General features: G+C 39.1%; 1 protein-coding gene across 4 annotated transcripts in view; it reads right to left on the bottom strand.

Moving 5' to 3' along the window:
• Nucleotides 1-25,021, bottom strand: part of REV1 (REV1 DNA directed polymerase) — a 67,282-nt gene that overhangs the window by 42,003 nt on the left and 258 nt on the right. Inside the window, exons 2-6 of one of the 4 annotated variants that reach the window (XM_054973893.1) lie at nucleotides 21,751-21,888; nucleotides 7,636-7,699; nucleotides 6,898-7,030; nucleotides 3,632-3,800; nucleotides 314-463 (exon numbers count right to left, since the gene is read on the bottom strand). In XM_054973893.1, the coding sequence (XP_054829868.1) occupies nucleotides 314-463; nucleotides 3,632-3,800; nucleotides 6,898-7,030; nucleotides 7,636-7,699; nucleotides 21,751-21,767 (533 nt within the window). In that variant the 5' untranslated portion in view covers nucleotides 21,768-21,888. Of the gene's footprint in view, nucleotides 1-313; nucleotides 464-3,631; nucleotides 3,801-4,762; nucleotides 4,824-6,897; nucleotides 7,031-7,635; nucleotides 7,700-21,750; nucleotides 21,889-25,021 lie in introns of those variants that run through there. The other 3 variants (XM_054973895.1, XM_054973896.1, XM_054973897.1) reach the window with 3 other exon arrangements.

Here is a 25,021-nt window from a genome sequence, read left to right as displayed (position 1 = left end):
TTAGGAGACAATTTTGGCCTGGCACATATATGACAGCAGAGTGAGCACCAGGCTCTTCTCAGGGGAATGCTTCAGAAGTGAGGTGCTGCCACTTGGAAATCCTGTTTAGTTACCATCCACCTCACCACTGTAAGAGAGGTCACAGAGAATAGGGCTTGAAAGGAATATCTCAGCTTTTTCTATCCTGAATATATAAACCCTGCCCAAGAAGTTTTCAAAGGCCTGCATAAACATTAACAAAAAGTTATTAGTAACTGTGAGAATTGGCCAATTGCCAACATTCTGAATTAGGAAATCAAGATTAGATACTTACACCCTGTTGAGCTCTACAGAGATATTGCTAGGACCTGGAATAGGATCTTCAGGTTTGCATATGGTATTAAAACAGAGGCTTTTCTGAATACTTGACTGCTTTCTGTAAAGCTGATATGGAATGTGTGAAAGGAGACGTCCAGCTTTTATGCTAAAACAGAATATGTTAGTTTAGTTTATCAAGGATTTCAACACAAAAGATTTTAATGTATACTCTGATCTTACAACAAGACATTTCCTTTTTTTAGTATTTTAAAGATTTTATTTAAAAAGAAAAATATAACAACAGAAAGTGCATAGAAAGTTATATAAGCACTACATTTAAAGTTAGATTAAGCTAATAGAATATATAACAAAACAACTAAATTATATAATAGCTTTCATTCCCTCTCCTTAGTTGCTTATACCCAACCTTTAGTATCAACAATTTTTAATTAAACATTTCTCCTGTATTTTATCTTTTTATCTTGTATCAAACTACCCCAATTTATCTTGGTTTTAACCTAAGTAATCAAAGAAATCTTGCCATTTCCCCTAAAATTCAGCTGTCTATTGTGCACATAAGAAGTTAATTTGGCCATTGATGCATATTCATAGATCTTGTCTATCCAATCTGACATGCCCGGGCACAGATCTGTTTTCCATTTCGCTGCATATAGCACTCTTGCTGCTGTCACCATGTTCCTATTCTTTTGTAACATTATTTGGTAAAATGTTTAATAGCTTATTTTTCAGATTTAGCTCAAATCTAAGCTTAAAGATCTTCTGCATCTCTTTATGTATCTTTATCCAATATTTTTGTGCTTTCTTGCATGTCCACCACATATGATAGAATGCTGCATCCGTGCATTGACATTTCCAACATTGTCCACTATAATCCTTGCTCATTCACACAATGCCTTTGGGAGCAGTACACCATCTAAAGAACATTTTGTACCAGTTCTCCCTTAACAACTGACAATCTGTAAATTTAATATCTCTGGTCCATAGATCTTCCCACTGATTCACCGAGATTGTTTCTCCAAAGATTTTCATCCACTTTAACATACATATTTTAACTTGCAACACCTCACAGAAACGGAACAATAAATTTTTATAAATTTTCAGATCACTTATTAGTGATTCAAATTCTGTTTTTTTCTCTTAGCCTATTGCCTTCTTTAAGAGTTTGATCTTTGACCCTTGATACTGTTTGGTGATACATCAACCATGGAATATTTTTTCACTTGAGCTTGGATTGCTTGTCAAGTTTTCACATTTCCTTACTTATCAATCATAGATTCATAGCCGAATTGAACAATTCTATTTCTGGAGGCAGCATCGCAATGGTAATTTATTGGCGGCATCAGTGGTGAGACTGGTGGGCTCAGTCTATTTCTGCGTTGAAACCACGTTTTAAGTAGTCCATCTCTTAGTATATGGATCTCATCCTGCTTTTGAATGGATTTCAGTGATGTCTTAGGCCACAATTATGAATGCCTTCTTTAGCATCCACTATCTCCAATTTAATGTGTCTTCTACTCAGATTTATAATCTAATTGTTATCCAAACCACTGCCACCACTTGGCGATACAGTTTGATATTCGGTACTGTCAGTCCTCTTTTTTGTCATCCTGAAATACTTTAAATCTTATCCTTGGTTTCTTCCCTTTCCATCTGAAGACATTTATTACTTTCTGCCACTTACTTAAAAGTTTTTTGATCTATATGAATTGGAACCATTTGAAACAGAAAATTCAATTTTGGTAGTATATTCATTTTAACAGCAGAAATTCTTCCAAGCCATGAAATATTTAATTTGTCCACACTTTTTGATAATTGTCCTTAGAAAGATTCTCATTTTGTGCTGGTATTCTACAGGATTTGTGGTTTACAGGACTTATTTTCATTCAAGTATTCAGAAGTTTTTCCTATTCCCTTGGATCCTAAATTATACACATGGAAGCATGACTTCCTCCTCCCCTTGAGTTTTAAAGGTGGTTTGGTCTGTGGTGGTGAGAGCCCTGTCTGAGAAACACAAGCTCAAAGCCTCTTTAGGAACCCATAGCTAATTGCACAGTTCTTTGAATCTGACCCAAACTGTAAAAAACAAAACCCTGGAATGCAGTAAAATTAGATCATCTAATCATCTGAAATTCTTTCAGAAAATATGCAATTCCTCAAGCTATTCCTAAATAAAATAAAGTCCAATTAAATTTGAAGAGTGGTATAAAAAAAGGATGAGGTTCAATTAACTAGAGAAAGCAATTTTGGATATTTTTCCTCAAGTCAGAGATGATGAAAGGTTGAAGACTGTATCCTATAACACTACAAGTTAACAGTTTTCATTGTGTATTTTCTCCCGGAATATTGCTACATTACTTCAGTTCTTATCGCCTAGAGAATTCTTTTAGCCAAACTTTCCTGTCTGATATTTGGCCTATGTTGCTAAATCTTGGGTTTATGGATTCAAATGGCACCACTTTCACATCTCCCTTCTGGATCACCAGTGTGTTCTCTGAGGGGTTTTCCCACACCATAAGCAGCCAAGTCCCTGTTATGCAGAAAAGGGATATAATCACACATGGTCTAGGGAAATGTACTGGCAAATCAAAGCAATACTGATACTTTACTCTTTATGGTGTATTTCCCATCTAGCTTCAATCTGTACACTAACAAGAAGCTTGGCAAAGGATCAAAAGCCAATACATGCTGCAATTAAGAGAACTACAGTAAGATCACATTACCCAATTAGAAAAACAAGAACTTGTTAGCAGTTATGCGGTCAGGTTTCTATGGGAATGATGTAAACAGATCTGTTACACTGGGGATTGTCTCAACTACAGATCATTTGTTTTCAGCATGTCCAGTACAATCCAAATTACATTTCTGTAAAACAAACTGCTATATTTTAAGAATCAGTGAAAGTTAACACCTGAAAGATATAACAATGATATAGCAGACGTATTTGCTTATCAATAAGGTTTTGATTGTTTCTACCTGTGTACTTTGATCCTACAGTTATAAAATTAAATTTTTATCATCTACATTGTTACTCAACTGTCCAGGTTTCACTGACTGACTGACCTTGCTATTCACTTAAACTATCTTTAAATGTTTTACACTCAATTCTCACTAGAGTTCATCAGAACTTTCACAGAACTGTAGGATTTTAAACATTTTATGTGACCATGATCACACATATTTAATAGAAAACTTTAAAATAAGTTTACAATGTTACAGAATAATATTTTATAATGTTTTTATATCTTGAAAGAGGATATCGGTTTTTACTTTCAGAACATTTCAATCATCTTGGTCATAATACTCCAATGTTTACCTTTCTACTATCCATTCTGGTCGAACTACTTTTTCCCCTTTGAGTTCTTTTATTTTGGCATTTGGAAGATTTGTTGCAATAATGTGCGTTGTTTTGGATCTAGAATAATATACATGATATTGCCCTCCATGCAACATCATTAGTCTCCTTAGTTCATCAGCTGAAGGATCTGAAATAAATTTACAACACAACACTGAAACACGCTTTATTTATACTCAAGTATTCTGTTTTCTACTAAGAGTTGCTTCTAGACTGATTTTACTAAAATAGCCACTTTAAAAGCATAGTTAAAGCAGGACTTTCAATCAATTATAGAATTTTGGTTAATGATCTGTCTTTTTACCAATTAATTATATTTAAATAAGTATGCATATTACTAAAATCTCAGAGCTGCTTTCCTGAGATATTGAAGTTCAAGGTAATGGTTTTTAAAAGCAGCTACTGATTTCTTCTAAGAAGTCCTTTTATCATTTTTTCATTGCCTATTAAGTAACATACCACATTTCAAAAAGTTAATGTATACCTTTAGCTCTCAGCTCACCAATGAATGATATAGTAAATCTACTGGCTAATACCTGAAGTCCTAATATAAACTTATTTTCCTGGTATAGTGTAGAACAATGGTTCTAAACCTTTTTGGTATGGCAACCCACAATTTAAAATTTACTTGGTATGGTGACCCATAGACTTATTATCATATGAATTTTGGACTGTATGTTTTTGGCAGACATTGTTGTCACGCATTTTAACTGCAAGTATGCCTATTTTATAACCATTAAGATATTCAAGCAAAAATTTACTTAACACATCTATTAATATGACATTTGCTGAAATACTTATTGTGCTTATGAAGTTATTCAGTTTTTTTAATACAAATGTGAGAACACAACTATTTGAATCCAGGTCATAACTTCATAAGCTATAAAAATCAATCTAAAAACATAGACACACTAGCAATTATTAGATATAACGAAGAACCTTTAAATAGTTTTATTCAAAATACAAGTCCATTTTGTCTTGTATCAGTGGGTAAGTGGATTGCCTTGTAAGCAAGCCCCATTGAATTAAATAGGATCTACTTCAGAGAAAACTCACGGAAGCAGAGGAGGGGGGGTTTGGTCAGTTCCTCACCTGGGCATACAGAGACAGGGTCCCAGCCCCTGTCACCGCCCTTACTTCTCTGAAGTAGAGACTGAAAAAGCAAAACATGGAAAACAGGCTGCGATTTACTTGAATTGCTACCTATTTAGCAGAAAGATTCAGTTTCCAAACCTGATATACTAAAATGAGTAACAAGAACGCTCACTGGGAACAATGCGAGATGCCTGAACCCATTGGACATAATGAGAGCCAAGAATGCCAACTGACTTGAACAAACGCCATGATTACAGTACTCAAAAGCTGCAAAGAAAATACATAATGGATTTTGAGAAACCTGCATAATGGATTTTGAAATAACAGCCTAAGAGTGGAAGGATGGCCCCTGGGAGCAGAACCACTGTTCTGGATTGGAACGATAGCTACTAGCGTGGAACTATACATAACAAGAACATGCAGAGCAGGAAGGAAGCAGACCTAGATGCTATGGGGCTCTAAGGAAGAAAAGTCTTGGGAAAAGGCCCAAGACTTAATACTTGTTAACAGTGGCATAAGAGGTGGTTGAGACCAACTTCATGACTCTAGAAGGAAACAAAAGAGCTGACAAGCAGAATAACTAATGAGGCAGAGCTGACCTGGGGATCACTGCACAACCTCCAGAAATATTAATTAAAATGTAGGGCATTTCATTCCATTATAAAGTTTATGATTCCAGTTGCAGAGAACTGATTCTAATCCCAGGGACCATCATTCCACCCTTGGGGCTGTCATTTGAGGCCCAGGGCAGGTTTCTCAAAACCCATTTCGCATTTTCTTTGCAATTTTTGTGTGCTGTAATCATGTATTTCAGCAACGTATATGCAAATCAATTGGTATTCCTGGCTCCCATTATACCCAACGGGCCTTCTGGCATCTCCCACTATTCCCAATAGGCATTTGTTTTAGCACATCCCTACAGAAACTGCTGTTTAAGAGGAATAAAAGAAGGACAACGGAGCTGGCTGCTGCTATGTTGTGTGGGGAGGGATGCATGCTGCTTTCCCAGACAAGCACAGCTGCAGCCTTGCTCCAATGGACTTCTTGTTGGCTGGATGGCTTGAAGAGCCCCAACTCCTCCATCTCAGATATTCAACATGACTTCATTTGAGCACCAGGAAAGGAGGAGTAGGGAAGAGCCACCATTAGTCTGTAAGAAGCCACAACTCACTTCCAAATGCTTCATATATAATTTTAGGTCAGGACCCACAGGTTGGGAAACGCTGTGTTGAATCAAAATAGCACACTATTTTTCAATACTGATTTGTATATAAGCCTCCTCTATTCCGATAATGATAAAGCAACCTCATATTGTTGTATTAGTCAAGATTACAGTTATGACATTTTTTTTCAAAGCTTAAGTAATAGACAAATCGTTTCAAAAATGTAGCAATCTTTTAAAGTGTCTATTTAAGCAGCTGTTCAGAGGCTAACTAGTAAAGGAGGGTCATAGTCTCAAAACTGAAGATCAATATTCTTAATATTATATAAGAATCTGTTGCATGAAGAAGCCTATATAAAGTAGCTCATGTTATACCACAATGTTTTAGAAGGATTATTCACACAGTCCAAGTTCTTCTTAAGATATTAAAGTACATGCTTCAAAATAAAATTGAAGCCAGAAACAGCTGGACAATACTGTATTTCTGAAAAGATGACTTAATATTTTCTCCAATCCGAGCCCTCAGTATGCACTAATGCAAGTAGGCTTATAATGCTGGGTAAAGTAGATTTGGCCTAGCTATTCAGACCAATAAGGAAAGGAATTTTCTCAGCTGGAACAAGGGAATGTATGAACTGAGTGCAGACCAGAATTTGCATTTTGTAACATGCTTTGAGTTCACTGGATGAGGAAGATGCTTCCAAGCTTCTACCCACCTGCCATAATGAACTGAGAGTACACATCATAACACACCATATAACTTTTCACACAGAGGATTTTTGAATGAATTCAATTCACTACAAAGGGCCAGTAAAGTAAGAAGCAACCTGACTAGCTCCCCCAGCAAACAGAAGGCTTGGGTTAGGATAAGAGGTAATGCTCTGCCCCTCCTTCAATAACTCAGCTCTGTTTCTGGCCTTACCTGCTTCTTTGAGGGAATTTGAATAGTTTAAAAGAAGAAAAATATCACCTGTAAAGCCATTGACATAGATGGCTACTCCACTGAAGATACTGGATGAAGTTCCATCTTTTTGATGTTGCATAGTTGCCTCTGAATGGAATTGATCCTCAAGTTTTTGGACCTTGGCAGACATATATCCTCCCTTGGTTTTAAATAAAATACGTTTTTAAAGAGTTAGTCAACACTCACTTTGACTATTCTGTGTATAACTACAGATGACAAGGTTAAAGTACATCCTGCCATTAAAATTACAGTGCAGTACTAAGCAGAGTTATACCCATTTGACCTCAATGAGCTTAGAAGAGTAACTCTGCTCAGAACTGCGCTGTTAGTAGATTAAGTTTTGTCTGGAAGTTCACTTTTACCAATCTTTTAAACTGAATACTAACATGAGCATTTTGCAAATAATGTATGCCCAATCTAAGCTACATTTCAAAAAATCCACCAACGGATCAACATAGCAAATTTCCTAGCCAAACGCAACAAATGAAGCCTTCACTGTATAGAAAACATACAGGTGAAAATACAGCAGACATGTTAAAGAAATCTGTTTGTTAGATCTACACATCCACTCCAGCAAAATGCACTTAAATATTCAAGGATTTATACTGTATTTTATGATCTATTTATTATTTATTTTTATATATATCATTGTATTTATGCTGTTGTAACCTGCCCTGGGCCTGCTAGTGGGGAGGGTGGGATAAAAGCTGAATAAATCAATCAAGGAGTTCATTTTGAACATACCCACGTTCCCCAGCCATCTCTATCACTGGCTCGTTTTCTCCATCCACTTTGCTTCATAGTGAGGCTTTTAATTAGAGAGAAAAAACAAACAAACAAGGGTTTATTTTCAGAATTGCTATAGTTATAATTGAAATTACATAGCCAGAAAAGTGTAGAAGCTAAAACACCTACTCCATTATGTAATACAAGGCAATACAACTGATGTGCCCACTACCTTTGAATAATGTATTAAAGTCAAGCACATGTTAAACATTTAAAGAAAATTTTAACCTAATTTTATCCATTTCACTGCATGATTTAAGTATATTCAGGACCATAGATGGCACTCACTAATATACTGGCCATGTCTTGCTAAAGTCTCTTGCTTGACTGAGCAGCATCAAAATGGTAGCAAACATGAAGCAGTGGCAAGATAGGAGAAGTATCGTCTATTTCAGCAATATCATTTTTTCCTAGATACTAGTCCCATAGCTGTCTTATCTGCAATAGGCATTAGAGGCCATGAAGCTTTACTTGATAGTTCATAACTACATAGAAATTGAAAGACAAGCACATTCTATATTTGTTTTTTCCCAATGCATTGTCTGAGGCTGCCATGGTGCCCCTAGTACTTCCTATCATGTCCACCTCAGAATTAGCTCAGAGCAGGTGGTGGGTGCCCCAAACATCTGTATAGAAGGCAGAAGAGGCAGAGTAAGCGGCAATGCCCAAATCAGCTGTGCAGTGCAAGAAGTATTTTAATCCCTGGCTGGCATTTTTTCACCTCCCATCAGCAGCCATTGGGGCCCAGCATCAGGAAGCCAAACATTTACCTTCAAAGCTAGGGCAGGGAGTAAAGCAGAGAAGTGCTTGAGTTGCTTGTGCTGTGCATGATTGGCTGATGGACAGAGAGAGAGAGAAAGATGCTGGGGCAGGAACATAAAGCACAGCACTTTACTTCCTGTCCCAGCATCTCCCCCATCCCAGCTACCCAAGAACTGCATGAGCAATTTGGACACAGGAACAAAAGAAAATGCTGGCCAATGAGTAAAAAACCTGCAGTTTCCCCACACACCTGGGCAACTTCTGTGTCTGTTTTAGCCTTCCTTTCCACCTTCTTGGGCTTTGTGTGTGCACATATTTTATTTCCCCTCCTACCACTTTGGGCCTTCTGTCTTTCCCTCTGTCATGTGCACATGCAAATACATGCATCTGTGCTTCACTTCACCTTCTGTGCCAACCACTTAGTATTTAGTTCAGCCCAGAAATATAGCAACAAAGGTAATAAAATCGTATTCTTTCTGGATATAAAATATCATTAGAACCCAAGGTACTTTGACTGGGATTTTAAAAAAAGATTTATGTTGGAAGTGATGAGACAGAACTAGTCACACCTTGTATAGCAAGTTCACAGAAGTCAAAGAAAGAATTATATATACTGCATAACAACTCCCCCCCTCCATACTGCTATTTCCCCCCCCAAAACAAAACAAATCACTTCCTGCCATGGCTAAAAATGTCCAGAAATTTACATCTCTAAGGAACATACAACTGGATATTCAATTATTAGGATAAAAGAAGCTTAGCACAAAGAGAAAACTTTTCATGAACAAACATCCAATTCCAATGAATGACAGTAAGAACAGATAAAAGGACCATAGAACACCAGATGCACTACCAAAAATCTCAACTGACAGAAATAGAGCTGAAAGGCACACAAACAGCAAGTAAGCATACCTCTGAACAGGACCCCTAAACAGCCTCTAAGGAAATACTTCTTTACATGAGTGATTAAGATGTGGAATTCAGTTCACTGCTAGAGGATGTAATGATAGTCAGGCATAGACAGCTTTAAAAGGGATTAGACATTCATGGAGGATAGGTCTATCAGTGACTACTATTGTGACTCATGGAACCTCTACATTCAGAGGCAGTAGATCCAGAGGAGTTAGCCGTGTTAGTCTGTAGTAGCAAAATCAAAAAGAGTCCAGCAGCACCTTTAAGACTAACCAATTTTATTGTAGCATAAGCTTTCGAGAATCACAGTTCTCTTCGTCAGATCCATGGAGGGCAGAAAGAAACTGGTCAAATATAGAGGAGGAGAGGGGAGGGGAGGAGCAGAGGAGGGATGTAAACAACTCCTTTGATATGGAGATGCAAACAGCTCCTTTTGATGTGGGGATCAGTTTGCTTGTGTAAAGGTTCAAAGGAGTTTGCCTTGTTAGTCTGTAGTAGCAAAATCAAAAAGAGTCCAGCAGCACCACCAAGACCATACAATTCCACTGCAGCACAAGCCTTCAATAACCACAGTCCTCCCCGCCAGATGCATCTGACAAAGAGAACTGTGGTCCTCGAAAGCCCAGGTCAGGTGCCACTGGACTCTCCCTGACCCCGCCTATGTAAATGAAATCAGTTACCTGTGATAATGAGATAACCATTCATAGTCCCTATTCAGTCCCAGCTTGACAGAGTCAAATTTACATATGAATTCCAATTCAGCAGCTTCCCATTGGATTTTGTTTTTGAAAGGTTTCTGTTGAACTACAGCGACCTTTAAGTCTTTGATGGAATGTCCTGGTAGACTGAAGTGTTCTCCCACTGGTTCCTGGACGTTATATGTAAATTTGACTCTCTCAAGCTGGGACTCTCAAAAGCTTATGCGACAATAAAATTGGTTAGTCTTAAAGGTGCTGCTGGACTCTTTTTGATTCAGAGGCAGTGAATCTCTGCATACCATTACCAGCATCAGGAGACTCCAAGAAAAGAATGGCTATACATACTTCTTTACTCACACAGTATCTCCTGTGCCCCTGCAATTAGGGAACTTTATTTGCTTTATTATTGCTTTATTATTATTTATTATTTGCTTTATTATTATTATTATTATTATTTATTATTCACTAAGTTGTAGCCATTTCCTTACACATAGGTCTGTGCAGAATTATGGACTGTGCAGAAAGTGGGCCTCTGCTGGCCAAAAAATCCCAGGAGAACTCTCACCATCAGTGAACACAATGGGAAAAATAGCCACCTTTGGTGATAAACACCAAACACTTTGGTCCACCTACTGCCAGATGAATGAAGCTGATGCAGAGTACCTATCAGGAGAACTGGCCCTGCAGATATGTGCGTCTCAGGCCATGAAGCACTTCATAAGTGATAACCAGCATCTTCAACTTAACCCAAAATCTAATTGGTAGCCAATGGAGCAACTGTAAAATAGGTTTAAGAAGGGCCATCTCATTTTCCCCTCCCCCCACTATTTCTTCTTTTCCTTTCCAGAAAGCTCCCACAGCCTTGCCCCTTGTCTTGCTTCCTTCTCTCCTAAGCACCCACCAGTAAACCTGCTGTTACATGCCCCTCTTTTTGGTTTTCCTTCCTTCCCTCCCCCTGGCAGTGTCTACTGTGGAAAACTATGGCCTATTTGTGTGGTAGAGGATCCACAAGAACTTGCAGGGGGCACCTCAAATTTCCATCTATTCTGCTCCTGAGACTATTTCCTATTTCCCTCCTCTGGCAACTTTCCACAACTTCCTTCTAGCCTTCACATCACTAACCTATCTTTCTTTTATCTTCCTCTTACATCATTCTCCTCTTCTCCAATTTATCCTCACAACAACCTGTGAGGTAGATTAGGCTGAGAATGTGTAACTGGCCTAAGTCACCCAGTGACCTTCCAAGGCAAAGTTGTGATTCAAATCTGGGTCTCCCAGATTCTAGTCAGAATATCTAACCACCAGGATTCAGAGGGAAAAGTCAGATTTTTGCTGATCTGGCTAAATCTGGCTTTCCCAAATCAAATCAGAGAATCTAAGATCCAATCCAGTAACCTGGATCCAGATCCCTGGATAAATCCTGGAAATGTGGCTTTGGCCTCTGGCTGGCTCCTTCCTGGGATTCTCCCACTCCCCCCCCCCAAGAAGGACAGAGTGAGGGGGGAGTAAGGCAGAAGCAGAGGAAGGGGAGTGAGGTGCGGGGAGGGGAGAATGAGTGGCTAATCTATGCAGCAGCTTTCCTTGTCTGCCTGGCTTCTGTGTGTGACACTGGATCAGGTGGACTAAGTTACAACAGTGTTCCTTGCTTCAGTTTGTTTTGGGGGGAAATTCTCTGTTTTGACATGATTCTCTGGTTGATGTTAATCCACTTGATCCGCTTTGGTTCTGGGGAGATTCCATCAATTCCCTTGCTTTAGTCTGGTTCTGTTGGGCTTCCCCTTGCATTTGGGAGCATGCCTTTGGCCACTGGCAGCCTTATCCCTGTGTGTTTCTGCCTGAGAACCTGCTTGGAAACATTTTCCCCATAGGAAACCATGGCGAGTGGCTGGGGTGTCTTGTTCAGGGGCCCACAGAATTGGACCCCGGGGTCTAATCTTCCTGAAACTTGGGTGGTCTTTAGAGGGCATTCAGGAATAGATTCCCTGCAAATTTGGTGGAGTTTGCTTGAAATATTTATTTATTTAATTCTTATACCTCTTCTCTTTAATTAAGATCTCAAAGCGGTTCACAAAACTTACAACAGCTAAAACTGATACAAAAATATAATATTAAATAAAATCACAGTAAAACAACAGCCTAATACAAATAATTAAAAGCCATTCTAGTCTCAACTCCAGCCTATAAAACTCTAAGAATAACAAAAATTGCAGGAAGATAAAATGTACAGCAATTTGCTCTGCCTCACGGAAGGATATTAGATAACAAAAGCGTGCTAAAATACTTCTTCTTTACAGAGTTTCCAAAAACATTAAGAGGTCCTGCTCAGCTCGAGTGCCTTCCAACAGTGCATTCTAAAGGACAATCAGGGCCACAATCAGGGCCGGATCTAGGGTTGCTGGTGCCCACGGCAACCCTACTCCGACCCCCTGTGTGCGCGCACTGCGGTGGAGCGTGCGCAGGGTGGAGTGTGCGCGCGCAGGTGTGCGCGCGCAGGGTGGAGCGTGCCACCTGCGTGGCGCACCAGTGGAGGCAGCGTGCGGAGCTGGGAAGCCACCCATGCCACTCGCCTCCCCGCAGGACAGGGGGCGGCTGGCTGCCCCCTGTCCTGCAGGGCAGGCAAAAGGCAGTGCAGGGGGCTGGGAGGCCGCCCGTGCCACTCGCCTGCGCCCTCCCAGCAGCTGCTCCCGGCGCCCCCTCCCTGGACCAGGACCAAATGGTCAACTGTGTCAAATGCTACTGACAGATCTAATAAAATCAACAGTGCACAACTACCTTTGTCTAGTTGAAGCCGGATGTCATCAACTAGAACTATTAAAGCAGACTCAGTCCCAAATCCCAGCCTGAAGCCACACTCAAAAAGATCAAGAACTGATGTGTCATTCAAAAACCCCTGAAGCTACTGCCCTCTCAATGGTTTTATCCAAGAAAGGCAAATTTGACCCTGGGCCCCCAGCTCCCAGATAGTCCTCAGATAGTTTTCTCCATAGGGAATAATGGCCAAATAAATCTGGGATTCTCTGATCTGTCTTAAATGGATAAGAAAATCTTTCCCTGATTTCAGGAATCCCAGATTATTATTTTTTGAGAACCCTGAAACCAGAACTGAATTTCCTGAATTTTTTTTGTGTGCATACCACTACATTATATCACATTGGCTTCTATGGGATTGCTGCTGTTGAAAGTAGCAAGCAGCCAGGCCTGGCTAAATCATGGAAGTAAGGTGGCAGCAAATCACCAGATGATTGTTGTAGGGCCTGGTATTGATGCATCCTCCTTCAAAGGCCAAAAAGAGTCCAAGTCTTGAAATCTGGCTTATATTATTTTGGCTCTGGGGTTTTTTAACCCAAAGTTCTGGTTTATTTATTTATTTATTAAGATTTCAGATTTTTCTGCAAACCCAGGGTTTTTTCCAGGTTTGTATGAAGATCTGTCACGTCCAGGTGGTCTACAGAAAGAAAGACTGAGCTGAATTTCATCAGCACACAAATCCAAAAACCATGGAGAATCTCTTCCAACCATTTACATAACAATTAAACAGGATTAGACTGAACCCTGAACCTGAACGGGGACCTCAGAAGACAAATTCCACTAACATCACATCTCCAACAGCAATCCTCTGCATCTGGTTTGCTATAAACTATTTAAGCCAATACGAAGTACATCCTTTGTTACCTACTTGTACCACTGATCACCTCAACAGGATGGCTTGGTCCACAATATCAAAGGCTGCCAATAAATCCAGTAACAATAACAAAGTAACATAACTCTTGTCTATATTCAACTGGAGATCACTGCCTGTATCATAACCAGGCCAGAACAGGATCAAGGGCATATACATCATCTAGGAATTGCTCTATTAAGGTATGCAAAGTGGAAGGACATACAGACAAAAAACCTATCACAATGAGTAACTAACAAACCCTAATGAGCATTATGTCACTGGAACGGTAGCTGCTACTCACTATATATCACATCCCATGTCTCCAAGGACCACCAGATAGCCATTAAAAACATGTTGCACAAAGTATGTTTCCTGTGCCTCCTGCTATGAAGGCCACAAGGAAGGGCTATAGCAGCAGCAACTAGCAGAAAGCCAGCTGAAGCTCTCTGGAGCTGGAACATTTCTGCCTTCGCAGGGTTCCTGTGCCTTTCAAACATTTTAAATTGATCTAGCAAGTACAATCTGCCCAGCTTTTGTGGAAAGCTGTAACTGTTGCTTCATTGTTCATAAGGCAGCTCTTGTAAGGCACAAAGCTCTACAACAAAACAAGTTGGCTACCTCATTTTGTTCTGATTCTGTCAAGCCACACTCCATTATTTATGCTCTTCAATGGAAAATATGACAATTTCAGTCATCTGTCAGTTCCCATCACGTTAGACAGATCTGACAATTTTTCTCTAGACCTAGGAGCTACTCCCAACATTAAGGAGCCCAGACCCATTTATACCAAATATATTTTTCTCTGTCATATTATGCAAATTTAATGCTGCCACTAATTTATAAATGGGGTTGCCAACTGGCTTTGAGAAAAATGTTCTGTCCCTTAAATTGAGAATTAATGGGATGTTATTTATCAGGTGATCTTATTTACCTCCATGGCACAAAATGCTTCAACTGTCCATTTCCACTCATTAAGCTTTTATTAAAGGGACAGAATGTTTTCCTCCCCACCAGTTGGCCATTCTAAATTCAGCAAGTCAGGCCCTACTCTAAAGAAGAAAATTAGTTGTGAATAGCAAGGTAATTACTGCAGTTGGCCCAAGTCTCTGGAACGCTTTCCTGAAGAAGGTGCAGAGTTACTTTTTCCTCGTATTTCAGATGGAGTGTAAAATATTTTTGTGCATGTGAGGATGAGTTCCTGAAGAGGAACAGCTCAGGCAAAACTTCTGAACACTTTCACACCCCTTAGTTCCCCTACCCTATAGGAACTAATGTGCACGTATAGTGCATTGGAATGAACATACATTCTTTGTCAATTTCTCCCCACCTTCATCTTCTCTCCTTTACCTTTGTCATGTTCTTTGTTTCAATGTTTAGATTATAAACTCCTTGAAGCAGGGACTTGCCTTCTTGTACTGTATCATGCACACTGACTGTTCTGTGTAATAAAACCTCTGGATTGGATTTTCTGTTTGGCTTATCAGCTCCTCAGACACTTGCTGAACCTTCTAATATTCAGTACTACTGTTATTCGCATGCTTGATATTCAAACTCCTTAAGGGTACTTTATATTCTGCTCAACAAACTCCCTGTTTTCAATATAGACAGATCTTAGTTTTCTTTCCAAACCTGCTTAGAAGCCCCATTACTTCATCATACATTCCTAAATTAGAACGCAGTTGTTTGAGTCAAGATACTAAAGCCTAAAAAAGCAACTTTGGGATAGGAGTGAAAGATGGAGAAAGGGTTCCTTCCTATGCTATTTTACTGTAAAATCAGGTGCCTGATTAGTCCTATACCATGAATCAACCTATTATCCAATATATGGGTATCTAAACTGTGCTATATATTATAGAGATGTGCAATTCAGATTCAGTATTAAGTAAAAATCACCAAATTTTACCTGATCCGGTAAAATTTGGTATTACAAAGCTTAGATCTGTATCCCAAATACATTTGTAATACCAAACTCAAGCTTATTGAATTAATTCTGTAATATTCAGGAAGTGCAGCTGCTCTGTTCCTACTGCTGCTTTGCTAAGAAAAAACAGCAAAGAAACACTGCTTCCTGCATTTTTTGATGGGGGGGGGGTGAGGCAGAGGCAAAAGGGAGGGGGAAAGGGAAAGGGGGGTGAGTGGCCAATCCTTGAAGCAGCTCTTTTTCTCTGGCCAACTGGATTCTCAAGAAGACTGCCTTTTTTAAACTTCTGGAGATTGAGAGACATTGCCTGTGTCGTGGATCAGTCAAGCACAGCCAGCCCCAATGAAGCAGACAGCTAGGGAGAAGAGGACAAAACAACCACAGCAGGGCTCTACCTGCCTTCAGCTACGAAAAACCCACTACCAGTGAGCAGCGTCCTGTCTGTCTTGGCCCAGGACACACCAACTACCTCTCCACAACCCACCTTGCCTCCGCTGGAGCGCAGGCTGAAGAGCGTCTGGTACAAACTACTGAAGAGGAAGCAAATGCTAAATTAGCAACTCAAAGGCACATGGAGCTGATCGAGGATGCACTACTGGTGTGAACTACTGGAGAGGGGAGCGCACGCACTGGCCAGATGTAGCTCGACAGCGAAACATGCACCTTGGTGATAAAAGACAGAGGGGAGTGACTGGTTGTAGAAGCCACAAGTCGAATCACCCTCAACCTCATTGCCACTGAAACTGACTCTGCCTAGCCCCTGCAATCTTGCACTGTCTTGGACTATGACCTCATACTGCTTTGGACTGCGACTGGATCCTGCTGGCCAATGAGTGGATTCCTGGCTGCTGCTGCCTGTGCTGAGACCTTCCGCACTGAGGACCTGCTGCTGCTTGGTTTGAGAGTTGTAGATTCACTGGGCTTTTTCACTTTGCATTTTAAAAACTGCTTTTTTGCTGTGTGTGGAGCGTGCTTCGGTTGGGCTTTTGTGTATGGGAGGGCTATGATTTCTGACTTTTGAAGTTATATTTACTGTTCATTTTGTTGCTTGTTCTTCGGGGGGGGGGGGGAGAAAGTGTTTTACCCTGTTTTGGGTAATTTGTTTGGTATTTTATAGTTCCAGTAATTTTTATTAAATTCACTTGTTCTTTTGGGGAGGTGGGCTTTCTCTTATTGTTGAAAATTACTCTTTACAGAAGTTTGGTTGGCGTTTTTGCTGGGTTCTGTTTTCTACTGGCATACAAGTTGGTTTGTCATTCAATTGTTGTTGTTGGTTGTTCTTTGGGGGGTGTTTGTTGGGGTGCTTGGCCCATGTGTTTCTGTAGTGGGAGTCAGCTTGAAGTCCCCCCCCCCCACAACAGGAACAAATGAAGTAGCTGAGGGCTCCTTGTTTAAGGGCCCACTGAATTGGAGGTGGCTGAGGGAACTTTTTGTGGGACCATAATACGGCTCCCCAGGGCCCAATCTTTATGAAACTTGGACGGCCATTAGAGGACAGTTAAGGAGTAGGTTTCCTGCAAATTTGGTGAAATTTGGTCAAAAGATGACCTCCCCAGGCCACTGGATAGCACCAAATAGAGTTTCCCATAGGAAACAATGGCCAATTTTATTTTTTTTTTGCTTTACTGAACCAAACTGGAGAATGAATTCAGTATTTGGGGGGTGTTGATTTTTTTCCCAATCCGGTATTACCAAACTGAATCAACAGAATTTTTTTCCCGTGCACACCTCTAATATATTATACTTAGGAAAGCCATAACAGAATACGAAGAAAGTCTATAGTCAAAATATGCACTTTCATTTAGGAAGTATCCAAATAATAATGGAAATGTTTATTTCAAATAATTATCCAAACTGGCCTTTTTTGGTGACTTAAATTAATCTACGCTGCCACAACTTTTAAAACAGTCAAAAAGCATGTCCAAAATTTGACTAACCCATCTCTTTATATAGTGATAAATTAGTATGAGTGTGATCTCCTTTCTCAAATTTTGTTTTGTTTTGTCTGCTAAGAACTTATCTGTAGAATCACCCTCAAAAAACTAATAGAATTCTGAAGTCTTCTAACAAATGTATGCAAGTAATACATGGATTTCAGGGTACAACTGCCCATCATGCAATCAGCTGCTGATGATCACCTTACTTCCTTTATCACATCACTAGAAACCAAACTTTCTTCTGATAGCACTGGAAAATGGAACAATTATTATTTCCTCCAGGGGTCTTTTTAAAAAAAAGTTTCAGCCATGCCACAACCTGCCTGATTTTAATCCCCTATGAAGTCAAGTAATCTAAGCAACATAAACATGAATTCAACACATAATAATGATGTTCTTAGTTAGTCAAAAGTAAAATATTTACAATCTACTAATGATATTAGATGATACTATGATTTTATTGTATATTATGTTTTGTATTGCTTTTAATGGAGGAAATTGTGAACAGCTCCAAGATCTTAATTGAAAAGAAGTGGTATATAAATCAAATAAATGAATAAATAAAGAGATCCATCTCATGATTGTTATTTTTAATATAATGTAGTCTACAATAACCAAAATAAAGTGCCCCGTTCTGTCTCAATCATAGCAATTTATTATTCAAAGCATGCATTTTTTTGTTCACACTATTTATACATCTCAGTGAAGTAAGTCAGACTGAAGGATGTGAAAATAGAGCCCTCTCGCTGTATCCCAACACACTGCATCATCTTTGTTCAGTATTGTTTCTATTTTATTTGACACTTCCCTTTAGTTTGCCACAGAAATCTTCTACAAACTAAACATATGCTTCCTTCATTTTTTTTAAAACATTCACATTTAGTCACCCCAAAATGGGAAAGTAATCCCATGCTTACTGACCACTCATTACCATTTGGTAATGATGAACGGGGCTAACAGCTACTCTGGCAACTCTGTGAAGGGCACACGCATTCACTTCATCCTCATTTTGTTCATGACTCTGCTGCTAACTGCCTGAATGCAATAAGAGAATATCAAATACTGAAGGGTTCGTATTTCATCCCAAGCCCTGCTACCCTCAATTACATTCTATGTCAATCAACAGCACCCCTATCCATAATGATACAGTTAATTTCTCACTTTCCTTTTATTTTCATATTCAATCTGCCACTAGTTATGTCACTTCTTGTGTACTACACGGCAAAAATCCTTTGACCCATCTGCTAAAACTTTGGTTGATACACCTCCCACCTTGATTACTGGAACATTTTTTTCAGTGGATTGTTCCTTATCATCCCTTAGCCCCCTCACCCAGAGTTCTGAACCTAATTAACCCATCTCTCTTGTTCACTTACACCATCTGATGCTTACACTGTATTTCCATTTCCATGTGCACAGAATACATACTCCTTGTCTTTACCTTAAAGCCCTCCACATTCCTACCTCAACCTCCATCTACACTTAATTCCCATGATTTCTGCTTCACAATCTCCATGTGTACCAATTTCAGCTGTATCCCAAGACTTCAGCTCTCTTTAATTATTCTACTCATTCCATCTGGAACCCTCCCTCAAAATTAACATACAATACAATCTCTTTCTTTCAGATTCCTTGTCAAAGCACACCTTTTAAATTAAAACTCTAGCACAATCTCTTGTTCCTTGGGCCAAACAAAATGAAGCTTAAGTATTTATAACTTTATTAGCTCATATGCATCCTTTTGTTGCTATGGCCAGCCCTCTTCTTCTCCCTTTGCATTGCCTTTACCTTTTTGTTTATGTTACTTCACAACGCATCATATAAACTGACAGCACTATATAAATACTAAACAAATAATCAGGGAAACAAAAGAGAATATTGTATAGATATTTCAAAGCAATAATAAACATTCTGGCTGTTCTAAACTTGGATACAAATGAAGTATTAAGTCTGGGTCAAATTTTCTTCTAGGGCCTGCCTGGTGGCACATTACAAATCCTTGCATATGATCTGACCTACGTATGTGAAATTCAAAAGAGTAGAGTTTATCTGTCCTTAACGCCAAAAGATCTTGCTATTAAGGAAATTTATCAGTAACTTTGACTGAAAACAAAAATTCAATGATTAACTCCTATTTGGATTGTAGGTGAGCTTCGCAAAGGTAGTTTTAAGAAATAAAAGCCTCCTCAAAACATAAATCCTGTGAGATATTGGAGAATTTCCAAATGTTTCATTGAAGATGTGATCACTGGTTATGGAAAATGAGAGCTAATGACAGAACACACCAAGTTTAGATGATACTCTATACTGAATATTGGTACCATATGTTATTTTCAAAACTACTGGCTCATTTTTCTCAATTTGGAGAAAACCTTCCTCTGTTGAGCTACCCATCACTTCTACCTATGCATCCAAAAAAAAAAGCCTTTTTTCTTATTCTCACAGTGTACATAAAGGAAAGTTCCATATAAGAATAGTGCAGTTCCTCTGTTCCCAAACTATTTCACAAGCTGAGGACCTATGTATCTCCTGAGAACAGCAGCAGCTTTCCCCCTTTTTCTGCTGTAGTAAGTTGTTTGGTCTGTGTGCCCAAACTGTAAACATAAATTATGTGATTAAATTTAGAATAAAGCATGTACAATGAATATTACCATTGTTGAAAAAAATGAGTTTTTATAATATATTGTTTTTTTTTAAATGGCCAAAGCCTTGGCATCCTAAACCGAGAAAGAATGAGAGCAAGTGTACACTAGAGATGCATGGTCTGGTGATCTGACAGGAAAGGAGAGAGACCAGCAACCATGCAGAGCATAAATTTGACTATGAACACTGGAGCCTCTCACAGATGCTTCTTGTCAAGCACCATTGCATTTAAACCCTGATACACAAAGTTATCAAGTAAGTGTATACACTACAGCCACAAAAGAGTTAGACTGACCCTAAAAAACTGGTTTTCAAGCTTCAGTACAGATTGTATCAGTGCATCAGTAAAACTGGAAATCGTAACACATGAAGTAGTTCTAACTGGACAATATGTATAACTCCTACCCTGATCCAGAAGGACTTTTCTAGGCTTTATCTTTTCCTCTGGCAAGTGACAAAGAACTCTGCACCCCCGATGGATACAGTAAAGCTTTCCTTACAAGAGACCTGGTCCACATCAGCCCACGGTATTGTTTTCACACTCAGAAATTCTCTCCCCATAAAAATTAGAGGTGGCCTAAAACCTTCCTCCTCCTCTAAATATGAAAGAAATCTCACCCAGGTTGTGTCAGTCATTTCAACTTGCAAAAATCCAAAACAAAAATCTTTAGGCAATTGAGGGTTTCTTGAGGCTTACAGATTCTACATCTGGTGCCATTTTAACAGATTCCTGCTAGTTTAACAGTACATCTGGTGCATATTTATTGTTATCAGCTATTAAATACAGGAATCCTATCTTGAGCTTCAAAATATTTACAACCATATCACCTGGTTCTGTCCATTTATTACTAGTAAGCTAACTGATTTATTCTGAAACCATTACATGGTTAACAAGAACAGTTCAAGTCTGTGTGTTTAAGTTACTCGAGTCAAAGAATCAACACAAAAAGAGTTCCGTTAGCTTCTAAGCAATATAATGGTTCTCTTTAAATAATGCCAACTTTTAACTTCCTCTCTGATAGAGTGCCACAATGTGCTGGTCCCCTCAGTGTCAGTGCAGCATTTAAGAGGCTTTCTATTTTCCAGAGGAAAAAAGTGGTTTGTCACTGTATTAGCTATCTTCCACTGTAGTAACAAAATTAGTTAATATGATTTTTCTGTCAGATTATTACTAGATGTACTTACATGTATGCTAAAATTATTATCCCCTTTTAACACTTTACCATATTTTGACACATGGTGCTACTTCACACAATAGGAATGATACAACTTGCAGATTAATAACTATCATTCCCATATTGTACATGCGGAGAGGACAGAGTGGCTTACCTAAAGCATATCGTAAGGTTCCAACAATGGATTTCTTGATTTGTAGTTCAATGGCTCGCAAACTAAGCTCTACCAAGCTTATGCAGAGCGCCTCTTTCATATTAACTCTTTCCTAATGCAAAAGCCTACTTACTTTCCATTTTTCTACTACAATTATTTCACTGTTCTTGCACAGTGCATGATACTGGTCAGTGAAGACATAATGCTTACCCATGTCTTAGCATCATTTGTTGCCTTAACCCTCGTTCATATTCAGTGGTAGTTGATGTCTCCCCATAAGTGCAGGTGTTACAAGTCCAAGCATCCTGCTGAGCCACTTCAACCAGCAGAGCCTGGCAGGTCCAAGCCCTGTGGGCCAAGAGACAAAAATACTCTGTATATCCAAAGGTGTACAGCTATTGCAGTATTGCAAGCCTTGTGGCACCAAGCAATACTATTCACAAATTATACCAACCCCCCACAGACCAATATAACCCAGATACAACTGTGCCATAATCAGAAAAGAAACTGCCATGGCAAGCAGATACCTTAAGAAAGTGAGTCAAGCCACAAACTACATATGGCACACATGATATGTATTATGTGATCAAGGAAGAAGGCATTTATGATTTTAGAGATGGGAAACTTGACAGCAAAGCCTGACAGATGACAACATAGAAGTTCCTCTCTCATGCATGTGGACTAGCCTCATATAGCCAACACACACCTCCCTATCTGAATATCCAACGCCAGAAACAACAGAGAAGACTACTGCTTGATATCCTACTTTTAGCTTCCCAGAGTCATTTGTTTGGCTTCTGTTGCAAAAAGAATGTTGGATGAGATGGATACAGTTAATGAGCCAGACAACAAACTGGATAAAAGGCAGATCTAGGGATTCAGCTGACACACAAAACCAGCCCTTTAGCCCAACACTGATGCTTTACAGCATCAATTTTACAGACATAGCAAACATTTAGTTTCCAACATAGATCTCGCCCTAAATCAAATTATAAGGCCAAATTCATTTTTATGAGCATCAACCCCTTTTAAAAATAACAATTTTCCCTTTAAAAAGAAAAACCACATTTTTCTTATCCATGTCAACGATGTTGCAAGATCTCCCCCATCCCCAAAATTTCCTACCTGAATTAATACCATTTCTAGGATTAATGACTCACCAGACAAGAAAGAACAAAATGGTAAACTTTTAAAAAGGGTCCACATCAAACCTACTCATATAAGCAGGTAGAGTATGCTTGTACCTTTGAATCTTAGGTTACAACTGGCATCTTGAGAGAAAATACAACAGTAAAAAAAATGAACACTGATTTTTTGTGTGGGATGCTATTGTTAAAATCCCAAATATATATAGTAAAACCATGGTTTAGCTTACTAAATTCTTTATCCACAATGGGTATGTAAAGAGAAACATCAATGAAAGTTGTTTCTAATCTTGCAAGTGGAAAGGTGAGAAAATACTCTTAATCTTAGTTTGCTTTGTGCTGATGCTATATTTAACCATTTAATAACAGTTAATGTAAATTATGGTTTTCAAATCCATTCACGTTACTATCAAATCCAAGTTTGCTACCAATCCTTAACTATGGTTGAACTTTCTGGACATAATAAAACAATGGCTCAGCATTATGTCTGCACAAAGCAAGATTCGAGTCCCATACAGACCAACCTGATTCCAAGAGTCAAAGCTCTTGCTGAAATAAGCTCAGCTGAAATAAATACTTCTTAAATTAAGTCAGTACAGTCTTTTAGTGGACATTTATGAAAGCCATTGTTGGTTAAAGAACACATTTCCTGAAAAGATTTGCTTTGAAAATTGAAAGTGCCACCCATCCAAAACTAACCACTTTAAGTCCAATCAATTTCCATGTTAGAACTAAGCATGTGCTTCAAAACTGAAGTCTACAGCCCTAAATATGAACTGTGACTAGAATTTAAGCTAAAAGAACCCATTGAAATCCTGTAATTTTCCTCTCCATTAGAAACACTGAATTAATCTAATCTGAAGCAAAGAAAATTCAATGGCCATCAGGTTCCTCTCCTGGTACAGTATATCTTTAAGTATGACTGACTGCCTCTATCTTCAAAAAACTGTGTTCATCACATTAACTAGCTTAATTTTTATGCATGCAGATATACTTGCTAGTTCAACTCCCCTGAATAAAGTGGGCTTGCTTCTGGGTAAACAGTAGTATGATTGAGCTGTAAAAGATTCAATCCAGAGCACAATTACTAAAAAGTATTCAATGGGATTTCCAAGTAACTGCATTTAGGACTAGGCTGAAAGATTGATCAGTAAAACAACCCAAATACACCACAGATGAAAAGTCCTACCTGTTGCCACATGGGACACATCTTCCCTATTGGCAAAATAGTTTAAAATCCAGAATTATTCTCAAATAAGAGAAAAGTTTTCATTATGAGACCTTTCTAATAATAACTTTCAGCACATCAGTGTTATGCTGTTCACTAAGCAGGTAAGAGATGTAAACTATCACACGAATAAAAGAAAAGACCAATGCATGAGAAAAGTTGACACCACAAGGGAGTCAAGATAGCAAATGAGATGCTTTAGAGATTTTGTGTGTTAATTATGTTAAATTTAATAGAGATATTACACAGAGCTTGTCTAGCCACAACCTCTACCAGCTACTTAGTGATTAAGTGAACAGAGATAGGTACTGAGACCTCTCCCTGACCTTTTTATTCTATACATCTGGGACAACATAATTAGCATGAGTCAGCTTTGTTTTCTTCTTAAAGCTACAGAACTGAAATATGAAAACTTTTTTTAAATAGCAAACGTTAAAAGGACTGACTTAAGATTGAAAAGGTAAAGATCTGCTTGATAAAACCCCAAAGGAATAATTACTCTGCTGAACTGCTTCGTACTATTTCAGCGGTTTTTTTGGAGGGGAGGTAATTACATGCAATCTTAATTGTATCAAATATATGACAGTGACCATTTTTCTTTTCTCTCCAATCTCTTTTAATAGTATCCTTTATTTTACAACAGGCTGGACTAACATAACTACAAAAGAAAAGGGGAGGTGCTAAGGGGATCCTGAGACATAATCATACTTTCCTGAACGTCGTTTAAAAAACAAAACAAACCCCAGCAGCCCCACTTCCTTAAGCGTAAGCAGCGTCGCCGAACTGCCCGCCACCGTTCAGTCTCTACAGCTTTCAGGCCAGCGAGAGAGGACGCTGCAGACAGCTGCAGTGATGGAAAGCAGCACACACCGCCATGGTTTCCTGAACGTGTATTGGGTGCAGACATTGTCCGGAGGACCGGAGCTAAGGACAACAGCAGCAACACCCGGCTCGGCGGCTTTTCTGGGCGGACAGGAGCGGCGCAGGAAAGCCCACCTCCGCTTTTCCGACCCAGTGTTTTAAGCGACGGCCCCATGTGACGCCCCTACACAGCGTCTCCGCCGGAGGGTCGCCCGGACTCCCCTGACGAGCTGTCTGATGTTGCATA

This window comes from Eublepharis macularius, chromosome 3 (assembly GCF_028583425.1).
Source record: "Eublepharis macularius isolate TG4126 chromosome 3, MPM_Emac_v1.0, whole genome shotgun sequence".
Classification (NCBI taxonomy): domain Eukaryota; kingdom Metazoa; phylum Chordata; class Lepidosauria; order Squamata; family Eublepharidae; genus Eublepharis; species Eublepharis macularius.
The sequence above is the reverse complement of the archived record's forward strand: the minus strand, read 5'-3'. Positions and strand labels throughout refer to the sequence as shown.